The 12,407-nt window shown below is 33.0% G+C and overlaps 1 protein-coding gene across 3 annotated transcripts in view; it reads right to left on the bottom strand.

Moving 5' to 3' along the window:
* Window positions 1-1,591: 1,591 nt before the first annotated feature.
* The window catches only part of LOC106067280 (sodium channel protein 1 brain-like), a 50,317-nt gene continuing 39,501 nt past the window's right edge, over window positions 1,592-12,407 (bottom strand). For all 3 annotated transcript variants that reach the window (XM_056009013.1, XM_013226445.2, XM_013226446.2), the window contains exons 21-28: window positions 10,872-10,994; window positions 10,072-10,344; window positions 9,427-9,480; window positions 7,620-7,757; window positions 6,116-6,226; window positions 5,502-5,772; window positions 4,857-4,898; window positions 1,592-4,450 (exon numbers count right to left, since the gene is read on the bottom strand). In XM_056009013.1, coding sequence (XP_055864988.1) covers window positions 3,270-4,450; window positions 4,857-4,898; window positions 5,502-5,772; window positions 6,116-6,226; window positions 7,620-7,757; window positions 9,427-9,480; window positions 10,072-10,344; window positions 10,872-10,994 — 2,193 coding nt within the window. In that variant the 3' untranslated portion in view covers window positions 1,592-3,269. The remainder of the gene's footprint in view (window positions 4,451-4,856; window positions 4,899-5,501; window positions 5,773-6,115; window positions 6,227-7,619; window positions 7,758-9,426; window positions 9,481-10,071; window positions 10,345-10,871; window positions 10,995-12,407) is intronic.

The raw sequence follows: 12,407 nt of genomic DNA, 5'->3' as shown, positions 1-12,407 counted from the left end.
CACTCAAGCCAACACACTAACCACTGTACCAAGGAAGTGCTTATGGAAAAAGGTTTTATAATTATCTATTGTTAGTTGCAAATTTTTCTCTCTATAATGCATAAGTATCAGTCAAGTACAATTTCTGTCCTTGTTCGAGATACCAAACAAAATAATTAAGTACTGTTAGCTAATTACCTAATTTTTGTTTCTATTGATTCTTGTTTTGTCAGGTAAAACAAATACATGTGCAAAATTTCATCTTGATCAGAGATTGAGTACATACTGTGTACAAACATTCTACCAGACAGAGTGAGTTGATATAAGCTTTGTAAAAAATGAGAAGGTAGATGAGTATAGGTCTATGTATATTTTAGAAAATTTATAAAACATAGGTCATGACAAGTTTGTCATTTTAACATCATGTCATGGAGCTATTCAAAATATATTTATTACATTTCTTTCTAAAATTTTGTCTAAAAATATTTACGGCATTGAAAAAATAAAATAGAAACTTCTCTTGAAAAGGTCAATTTAAAATGAGACAGTAGATATCTACACTGTAATGAGATCTTTTAGAATGCAATTGTTTTCGTATCCTTTAATGCCTATTTGGATTAACATAACAAGGTAAAAGTGTAAATGACAGAGCATTTGTTTTAACATTTAACAAATGTTCTAGTCAAGCTTGTGACTTTGTAAAGTTTTAGATGCCAATGTTAGTAATGTTTCTTAAAAACTTTCTTTAAGTTGGTTGGTTGATAAGTGAATCACTATCATGATAAATTTTCAGGAAAAATTTTTTTTTTCTATACCCGGTATTTGAATGAAACTAACCTGGTAAAAAGTTTGAACATGTTTTTTTCTCCCATTCTCAGATAAAATTGAAACTTTGCACAATTATTCAATAAACCTGACAAGACATGAATCAATAAAAAAAAAATAATTAGAAAACTGTTAATTAATTGATGATTAATTATTTTGTGTGGATATTGATGTAACTTAGCCAAATAACCTCAACGAAAGGATTATAAAATAGAACATTTAATCAACAATAAGAAACTAGATCTAGAGCCAAACTAATCACATCATAAGCGTCCTTGTTTTCATCTCTTCTCTAATCATCGGCCATCTTTGACTTCCTCTCTCCTTTCGTGTCTCTGTCCTGTGCCTCATGGTGCACAGTCCCGCACCTAATGACAGTGCGCAATGTAGATTCATAACAATATATATATATATATATATATGGATTTAGTCCCCCTATTATGTTAGGAGACATGTTTTTCACCAACTTCCCATTCTGAGATGAAGTTGAAATTTTGCATAATTATTCTTACTGGATAACAATACACTATTCAATCCAATAATTAACCAGTTATTAAATCATTTAGTACTAATTAATTAATTTTATTTAGATGAAAGGGAGATAAACCCCTTATTTTTTAGATAAATTGTAGTACTTAGCAGTTCCTTCCCTTAGACAAGCTTTGTTTTTTAAAAAGTTTTTTTTTAAATGCTTGTTTTAAAGAGTCCTGCAACATGATAAGGAAAACAACAACAATAACAGTACAGCTATGCCTGTTTTTAACTAAGAATGAATCAACATCCTAAATTGATTTATTCAAGTTTATTGCCATAAAAAAAAACAGCTAAAAATAGAAATATTTATTTACAACAAAGGCATAAAAATGTAAACATCAGAACCAATGTGAGTCAGACAGACTACTGCCTTGTCCTACACACAACAAAACTACAACATCAAACCCCTTGATGAACCAGATGTCCTTCACTTCACAGACTCATTCATGGCTTTCACAACCTAGGGCTCATTTTGGAGCTACTCTCAAAGTGAAGTGATGGCATTCTTCTTTTTAGAGGGAAAATAAAAGTAATGTGTGTGTGTGTTTTAAGGAGGGGGGTGGATGCACCGAGAGATGAAGTATATGCTCATGGATAAGGGATGAATGACACTGAGAGATGAAGTCTTGGGTGAAGAAAAGGTTTAAACAATTCTGTGTATGATGATTCAATCCTACTGTGGTCAACACATTATTACCTAGGGTTCTTCAGACTTTCATAAATTCATCCATAACATTGTATGTGAAAAAAAAATCATATTTAAATAAGTCATACAATTACCATTTAAAACATTTTGTACACCTTTTTTTTTTTTTGTATTTGTACTCTGATGTACTGGCTCAACCAATGGATGCATACTTTTGAAAATCACTTTCACTCATTTGTCTTATAAAACTATGTACACATCACCTTGTGTAATAAATTAGTATAAAATCAATATTTTACATGCTCTCCCATAGGTTACAGAGATATGTTTGTATGCAGGCACAAGCATTTCATTGTGACTGATTTGACAAAATAATCTGTCAAATTGTGAAGACTAATCCATAATATTAATGTATCTTGTAAACTAGAGTAGTTTTCATAACTTTCAAGAATTCAAACCTTTAAGCCTGTGCTCCTTCAGATAAACTTTCTGGTTCTTCTATGGTGCTAGATACATTTGTATAAAAGCAGTTGACAAAGACAATCTAATTGGAGATTTGTCAGTGGCATTGTAAATCAGAACATTTAATTTTTGGTCAAAATGTGAAATATCTAAATTTATAAAATGAAAGCTCCTTGGCCCATTTGTAGACATTTATGTACAATAGTAGTATAAAATATCAGATAATTGAGAACTTTGACAAAGTAGACATTGTAATGCAATTAAATAGTGTCACAGTTTCTCAAAATGTTTACATTTCAACTTTGATAGAAATGTTGACCTGAATTATGATCTACAATGAACATTTTTTAAAATTTCATCTATACCCTGTACAGAAAGTACAGAAAGGTGTGCATACAAACCCTTTCCTTATAAAAGTATCATAATCTTTTATTAAAGATGATGTGGCCAGCATGCATCATCCACTCATTCAGGACATCAAATCAATTTTTACAAGCACCAAACCATATGTGTCTAACAATAAAGGTTGCAGCTTAATGCTTACAACTCATATCTATATTCTACATATGCCTTATGAATTAGGAAATTTACCTATGGATGGATTTTTTTTTATTCTGAAGGAATAAAATAAATTTGACTAAATGAATGAGTTTTATCAAACAATACAATGAACAAAACTCATTACAAAGCTTCTAAAAAATACATTTCCCAAGCCATAATTATATTATAGGCAAACAAGATGGTTACAGTATATTTTAAAATAATTTGTTCTATTTTGTGCTTTTTATAACAATATTCATAACTGAAATGATGGAACACATTCTTATGAATGTTGATTTGATTCAAAGTCATGAACAGCATTTTGAGAAATATTGGCATCTACTACATTGTGATCAAGGTTCTTGAAATAATTGGAGAGAGCAGTGTTGAGATGGGCATCTAAAGAACGGATGGCCTCACTGCGAGTTCGCAAACCAGCATTACTTGCTTTTCGTATTTTCAACTGTACAGCAAGAGCTGTAATATTTCTCATGGCCTTGTGAGCCTTATAGCTTCTCCACGCTCTCTGCAGCGTTCTAGCTGCCACATCCTCCTTCTTTCTTTGCAGGGTGCTTGACTTAACAGTGATATTGACTCGTGCTGGAAACTGCTCTGCAAATTTGGCCTCCATTTGTTCTTTAAGTGTCTTCAATTCCTCTGACTCTTCCACTTCGTTTAACACATTTCTTACAAGCGCTATTAGTATGTCTAAGCAGTGCATTTTCTCTCCTTCCATGATGGGAATATTGAATGAAACTAAAGCTATTTCATTTGGTTTGGGAAGCTGAAGAGGCTGCTCTAACTCCCCAACAAAGTTAGCTAACTGATCAAAACGAATAAACTGGGTAGCAAGAGGATCATATTTCTCCCAAGTTACGTAAAACATGTCAAAGTCATACTCTGTGATACCCAGCTCCTCTTGCTCATGAGCCTGACTAAAATTTTCCAGTATGACTGCGATGTACATGTTTATTACTATCAACCATACTATTATGATGTAGCTGACCATGTAGGGAATGGCCAGTAGCGGTGTGCCACAGTCTCCGCCAGTGGCAGTAATGGGGACATCACTGCCTGGTACTAAATACTGGTGAGTATCACAGTATGGCGACTGGATAAGTAAGGCATCTAATATGTCATTCCATCCAGCAGAGGTTGCTAGGCGCAACAGAAGCATGAAGCTGTTGCCAAATGTTTGAAAATTGATAATTTCTGTAAAAACGCCATTGATTTTGACTCTGTTAAAAGAAGACATCCCTATAATAGCGTACATGTACATGATCAAAAACAGCAATGCCCCAATGTTAAAAATTGCAGGTAAGGAGATTATTAAGGCAAAGAGTAGTTTACGAATGCCTTTTGCACTTTTGATGATGCGAAGTATGCGTCCTATTCTGAACACTCTGATGACTCTAAGCAATGTTGGTGTGACAAACATGTTATCCAAAATTTTTTGGATGATATCTGTAGATACAGAAACAAAACAAATGTCATTAACACAGCAAAGCTATACTTTTTTTTTTCAAAGCAACAAATATGCGAGATTTCAATCTGTATTATATGAGAGAGATTATTTGAAAAAAATTTAAAATGCTGACAAAAGTTTTTTCCCCAAGACAATATTGTATTAACTTAAGTAAAATACATCATTTCAAGGAATTCTCTCAGTGTATTTAAAACTGCTCAAGTCAAACAAGACAGAGAGAGGAGGAGATGTTAGAAATAGAAAAGTAAAGAGATTATTGATTACATTATAAACATGTCAAGTCAATTAGTTAGGAGTCAAAAGACAAAAATTGGGTAGAATGTCTTTTCATAAAGAAACTTTGTCAAAAAAGCGACGTGCTTTGTTAAAACTAAAAAATCTTACCATCGCTGGATTGATTAGGTTTAAAATATCTACTCCACAAAACTGAGGACAAATAGAAAGAAAAAACATTAATGCCAAGAATGAGTAAAACATCAGTATTTGCAAAACTTTGAAGGTGTTTTTTTGTTATAATTTTTGTATTTGTACTAGCATTCAAAAAGTGGTAATTTCAAGTTGCTGTCTAAAAAAAAGGATTAAAAACAGCTCAAATATGTATTTTGCAAAAATTATTTTAAGTTTCTCGTTTCTAAAAATTATCTTTAGGCTCATTAACAATAACTGTAAAACACATGGTACTGGACTTCAATCTTGAGATTTTAACTTTAGATTTGAGAATGTTCCATGCAGCTAAAATTAATATCTGGCATAATAATGTTGGGGAGAGAGAAGCTTTATGGTATAACATTACCATTTCGGCTCCATAAATGGATGAATTCTGCGGTAGTTGTCTAAGTTTAAAAAAAAGAAAACTTAAACTTTTTCATTCAAAGAATTCTCTCAATAAATTTAACAGCAAACCAAAGCAAACAAATCATACATTTTCTGTCTTTGTGTAGTACTGTTACTACATTAAGGCTTTAAAGAGAGACCATAGCAACCAAAGAATATTATTTTGTTTATCTACTCAACTCTTTGTTTTCTTACCTAGCAAGGACACACTCACAATGACGAAGTCAAACAAATTCCACAGAAATCTAAAATAATGATGCCGCAGACCAATAATTTTGACCATCGCTTCCATTGTAAAGATAACAGTAAAGATGACATTAATCATCTCGAGGACTTCTGAGACAGCTTGACTCTGATGGAAATGCTCAATCGCCATGTTGACCATGTTTAGGAAAATCAAGACAACTATGCTGAGCTCAAATTTACTGCTCATTGCCAAGTTGTAAAAGAAAAGTTGAAACTTGTTCTGTAGAAAATGTGAAGGTATACAATTTAACTGATATAAGAAATTGATGTTTGGGCTTAGGTAATTTACAGATGGACCAGATTCTGTAAAAATACAAACTGAGTATAAATATATACTGACATGCAAGAGATTACATCTATTGCAGTTCCGAAAGAGTTGCAGATAACTGAATGGATTTATTTAAAAAAAATGACTAACACATATATACATACAATTTTTACAGTTTATTTAAAATATTTATGGAAAAGTTTTTAGAGCTATATTGCATATTAGACCTATGAGTTATGAAAGTGCTGTTGAAAAAATACAAGTCGTAATCTAATTAAAAAAAACAAAAACAAACCTTAGGTCTTTTAATAGTCTTCTGTGGTTTTTTCTTGCCAAGTTTTTTCAATGTGTTGTAGTAATTTCTTTGACTTTGGGTTAAAAATGCGTCTAGATAGCTACCTTCATACTAATGAGCAGAAAATATTAAGTCTAATAACATTAGGAATGAACACAAAGTGAATGTCTTTGCAACATTATCATAATCATTATAAAATTTTCATAAGTGACATATGATAGGCTTTTAAAAATCCTCCTATATTTTCATAAACATCACTATTCATAGAGATAGTCACTATTATTTCAAAATCACTGAAAAAATGTCTGAGATAAAGAGTTGATGGATTAAATATAATCATAATTAAGGTCTCTATTTAATGTCTGACTTCCTAAATGATTCCCTTTTGTAAAAAAAAAAAGTTTTATTATTTTGTAAGCATTCATTAAAAAAATGTTTTTTTCCTAATTTTATTGTTTTTTAATTATTTCTGATCAATGTGAAACATTAAAATAACTTTCAAAGACTAAATGGCTTATAAATTTCACTCTCTGTGCTTGAAGTTTGATTACTTTTTACCATCATAATTTATTTATCTACATGGAATATTTGTACCCATCATATACTACAAACATATACATGAATAAATGTTGTAATGACTCTTTTGATCAGGCTCTCTGCAAACATCTCACAACTTAAACATGTCAGGCTCATAATAACTCTCTTAATGTTTAATAAATCAACAGCCAGTAATGTACAACTGGCAACTCCATAACCTGACTGTACAAATGCTGAGATGAACTACTATTGGTAGCAAGGCTGGAAGGGCTAGTCCTCCCGTAGAGGCTTGGCATGCCTCATAGTTCCCATACAGGTCAAGTGACTCTGCAGACACACTCCCCCGCAGCTCTTGAGCTGCGGACACTGCAAGATGTGCACCACTGTTTCCACTGACTCTCCACAGTGTCTGCATCAGTATGAAAATTGGGCTGGAACCTGGCAAAGTATGCTCCAACAGGGCAGTGCCCCGTCCTACACTGCACAATGAAATGCTGTACCAAACTATGCTAGCCTGTCCTGGACTTGAATTGGATTCAACTGTTCTAGACCGACTTCATGCTGGACTCACTGTGCTGGACTGAATCATCTTAATTCTGACATCTTCCCTCTTTATACAGGGTGCCTGAAAAAGTCCCTACTAGATCATCACATGAAAATATCGCACATGCATTGGATCAGTACGGTTCAGAACACTAATCTTTCCTGAAGCATTCACCCTCATCACAGTTGACAGCTCACCTAGTGCCAGCTTGTTTTATCTGTGTCAGCTGATTACCCCTACTCGCATCCCCACCACAGTTCAAACAACATATTACAGAATAAAACAAAGTTGCCTGGCTTGTATTATAACTTTTGAATCTGATGCATGTAATACTTTTTAATTAATCTAAAAAAAAATCAGTAAAAGAAAAATAAATAAACATTATTAATAGTTTGTACATATACTGAAAAAAAAAACAATTACCTTTTTTTTGAGGACATTGAAGTTATCAATGATGACTCCAATGAAGAGGTTCATAGAAAAAAATGATCCAAATATGACAAAGACAACAAAGTACAAGTAGGCTATCTGATTGCTCTCTCGTCTGGGGACGTAATCCACCTTGAAACAGCACAAGATCATTTTTTTTTCTTTTTAAACTTTAAAAACTAGTAGGTGAAGTGTAAACATACATTCTCTAAAAACATGACAGTTTTACTGATGAAGTTTTAAATGATACAGTTAATGAATTTTGATTTATAGAAAATAAAATGTAACATTAAAATAATGATGTAGAAACTTTATTAAAGCTATGGAAGAGTGAAAACACAAAAAGGGATGAGCAGAAATTCAGCTGGCAATGAGAGAAGATTGAAAAGAAAAAATATTTCTGTTTGGGCTATTCAGTGAGATTGGCGCAGAAGGCTGCCAGAAGGCAACATCCTTCACAGCCAACATTCTCAACATCAGCTATGTTCCAAGTGAATGAAAATAGATGAACATAATGCTACTACCATTGAAGCACTTATATTCCAGCAGTAGAGAAATAAATTCTCGGTCAGATGAGTGGAAACCTCAACCACGAACAAAGAATTTGTCAATAAATGTCTTAGATTTTAACTGTTTACTTTAGGAGGAAGCCATGCATTAAACAGCTAAAAATTTTGTGATGCCTTTTATTGCCTCTTTATTTAAAAATGTCTTAATCTTAGAAAAAAGGTTTTCTGTTCTATTTACTTCTAAAATACATTTATTAAGAAAATAAAGTTCAAAGGTAAAGTCAACCCATTTTTCCATTTTTGAAATAATGGCATTTAAGCCCCCCAAAAAGTATTTTCCCTATAATGTACTGACTTTATTTAATGTTTTTATTAAAGTACAGGCATCCACTCTATAGAAAAACAAGATTATAGTAGTTTAAGTGAACTTTAAATATGGGAAAATTAAGTTGGAAGTTGAAAAGTGGGCAAAGTCACCCCGTTTCACAGTACTTTTCTTACAAGCCTACAACCATAGCAAAACCAGATATCAAATATTTAAAGCATAATTATTTCACATTACAAAAAAACATTTAGAATAAAAAAAATTCATATAGATTAAAAAAAAACAACAACTGAAATGATGTTCCATAACCATGCTTTTTTAAATTGATTCCTACTTTATGAAGCTAATAGTGGTTCATCATGTCTGCATAAACTGTCCAATTTCTATAAAAATCTGTTTTTTTTAATTATTAAGCTGTTTTTTGAAATACCCATTCAAAATGAAGAATTTGTAAACTAATAGGAGGCACTGTAACAAAAGTTGATGACATCAACTCCTTTAACAAATACCATGTAAAATTAGCACATCCCATTCCTGCTCCACACAATCTCTGTTCACTGCACTTAATTCCACTTATGCAAATGCCCCAAAGTTCCTTTTGAGAAAGAAATTTCAACACCTGTTTCTTCTTATTTCCCGTGTTAGCCCCAATCCTGTTGTGTGTGTGCAACGTCAATAACTCAGTCTTCTGTAATGTAACCCTAGTCTATTGGTGTTTTTTAAAACTGGCAATACTTTATCCATCAGCTTTATAAAATGTCTTGCACTTTCCTTTTTAATCTAAATTGTATACACTGAATAAAGACAAAATTATTGACTACAAAAATGCTGCTTACTGAAACAAAGCCTACCATGCTACAACTCTCCTACTTTATGATTAGAAAATGCAAAATTTAAAAGATATCTTGTTCATACAAAAATTCTTAGCATTGCAAAACTAATTTCTTTTGAACTTTAATTCACTTACATCTGTAGCATCAACTGCATCAGCCATGATCTCCATCCAGCCTTCAAAGGTTGCCTAGGTGATAGATGTAAAAAAAATTGTTGTGCATTATCATTAAAATTTATTTGAAGACATTTGCATTTTTTTAAATTGATAATGCTAACAAGAAAGTTTTAATTCAAACAGAAATTCAGGTGCCAACAAGACACACTCTAATGCTATTATGGAGGGAGAATAGTATTGTATTACCACAAACTGTGAAGAAAATAAGAGAGATCACTTCAAGTGGGGGAAGATGCAAAAATATATAAACTTTTCAATTAAATATTTTTAAAAAATTAATTAAGCATATCTAGATTTGGCCAGCAAATAATCATTCCCAATGTTCAAGCAATTTTATTTGCTGCATTAAAAAAGTACAAGTATGATGGAACTATCATTTTCTATAATTCTGATCAAATATTTAAAAAAAAAATTCATGTAATACTGTTTTATTCATGAATGAAATATTATTGAATTATTGAAAGATCTATGACCTATGACCAAAAAAAAAAAACTACTTAAAATACACTACAAAAAGATTGTCGAAATTTGTTTGAAAGTTTGGAGTAAACAAAGTAAACTCTATAGATATCAACCAATATACTAGTAGAACTGATTGCATACCACTTGAAAGAGAGCCAGGAATCCATTGGCAGCATTGTCAAAGTTAACATTAGAGTTCTCCCACATTGTGTCAGTTCTATTCACCAGGCAATCCGACTTTGTGTCAATAACATCAGAAACAATGGTCTCCCCTGTAGTTTTGTTGACACACTTGAAAAACTTGCCCTTGAAGAACTGCACTCCCATGATGCTGAAGATGAGCCAGAAGACCATACAGACCAGGAAGACATTAATGATAGCAGGTATGGCATTCATCAGGGCATTGACCACGATCTGTAAACATACAACTCAATAGTATAAGTTAGGTAATGTTTACACTAATTCTAAGTACCAGTATGATTAATAGTTTGTATTTGTTTGGTTTCAGACATTCCTTCCTGGATGGAGATAAATACGTTTTATCCCAAACCTACTGCAGGACAGCAGAGGATGGTAGGCTGCAGAGTTTGAACACAGAATCCTCATGGCAATAGACACAAGCACATAACACATGACTAGGCACATATCAATGCAATAAGGTTTGCAATCAAGTTTATTGAATATAACAAAGGATATAAAAACATAGAGGTCAATGGACAGATTTAACACTAGCTAAAACACTAGCTAAATCATAAACTTTTAAAGACTTAAAACTCTACACTGAGTCTGTAAAATGCTACTACTTTGAAAATTAGTTTGCAATGTATATTAATATTTTTCTTATTATCTTAAGTTGATGAATAAAATTTGTACTAAAAACTGTCGCTTAAAATGTTAAGACAAATAAAAATAATTATATAAATTAACAACTAGAGAGTTACCTTCATTCCTTGCCACCTGGAAATAGCCCTTAAAGGCCTCAATGATCGAAGTGTTCTCAGTGATCTAAAAACATCAACATTTCCTAATCCTATCTGATCTCCAATTAGACTCAGCATAGAAGTCTAGAAAAAAAAACGGTAGTTAAATTATATGTTTTGAATTTTAAAATAGTTACTTAGAAAGTACATAACATTGTATGGTTTTCAATAAAATCTTACATTTTAAACAATTCATGACAAACTACAGTTTCTAATCTGCCATATCCTTGTTGATGATGTTTGTATTGAAGGGTATAAATAAGCCACTTCAGAAATTCATGAAACTAGGTAAAGGTAAAAACAGCTACTAATTTCAAATCCTCCAGCATTTTTCAATACTTTTCTTATCATTTGTACTTGAACTAATAAATGTAATAAACCTCTTATTTACTGCAAACTTGCTTATTTTATGTTAATCTGAAACAGCATTTAAGTTCACAAAAGACAAAAAAATGTAATCTTTTATCACCATTAAAACAATGAGACAGCATCAATGAAACTATGACAATGAAAGAGCATTAATGAATGTGTTTACTTTAATGGTTTTTTTTTAAATCATCATCATCATCATCAAACTCCATTAGAGTGAGGGCTTGAGAGGCTCAAATCCTCTCTTGCAAAAGCCCTGGACAGAAACCCTGCTGTCTTGCGTAGTGCATAAATTTCGCCATACAGGTCGAGAATTTTGGGTTTCCCAGACCTGTCGAGACGGAGATCAGCAAGTCTGGGGCAGTCAAACAGAATATGAGGCACGGTTTCCTCTTCTTCCCCGCAGCGGGGGCACCGTGAATAAAAATTTGGCCACAGCTGCAAGAAATATGAGCCAACAGGACAGTGGCCTGTCCTGCACTGTGCTATAATAGATTGCTCAGGCCTGGACAGCCTCCACCACGGGGAAGTGCGGTCAGGGCGCCTCATGCGCTCCCAGACTCCACTGGCTTTTTGGGACTTGTCCCAGCACTCAAACCACTTTTCCATTTCTGTTTTTTGTATTATAGCCAGGGCTTGATGAAAGCTTACAGCCTCATCAGTGGGTGGAATTTGCCCTCCCTGGTGGGCCAAGAGTCTGCAATTGTGTTGCCAGTCACACCTATGTGACTCGGTACCCACTGCATAATTACAGGGGTGCCATAGCGTTGTTTAATGTTATGTGAAGCCATGATGACAGTGTTGATATTGGGGGGCCATGGTCCGGGGCTTTGCAAAGCCTGTAGTACAGATTTTGAGTCAGTGACCACAACAATCTGTGTTGCCCTCAAATGTCCCCCGCCGAGTTGAGAGTCAATGACTTTTAAGGCTTCACAGACTGCCATGGTCTCTGCATCAAAACTGCAAACACTACCACATGGTCCAAAGATTTTTTTAAATTGAATTAGTTGTTTTAAAAGGAAAAGTTTAAACAAACAAATTCTTCAGTGAAATGCTGATATCCTATTTGTATTAAATTTCTAAGGAAGCCACAAAACTAAAATAGTAGCGAGCAAAACTAAAAAAAGT

Source organism: Biomphalaria glabrata, chromosome 1 (genome assembly GCF_947242115.1).
Source record: "Biomphalaria glabrata chromosome 1, xgBioGlab47.1, whole genome shotgun sequence".
Lineage (NCBI taxonomy): Eukaryota > Metazoa > Mollusca > Gastropoda > Planorbidae > Biomphalaria > Biomphalaria glabrata.
This window is presented reverse-complemented; position numbering and strand designations above follow the sequence as displayed.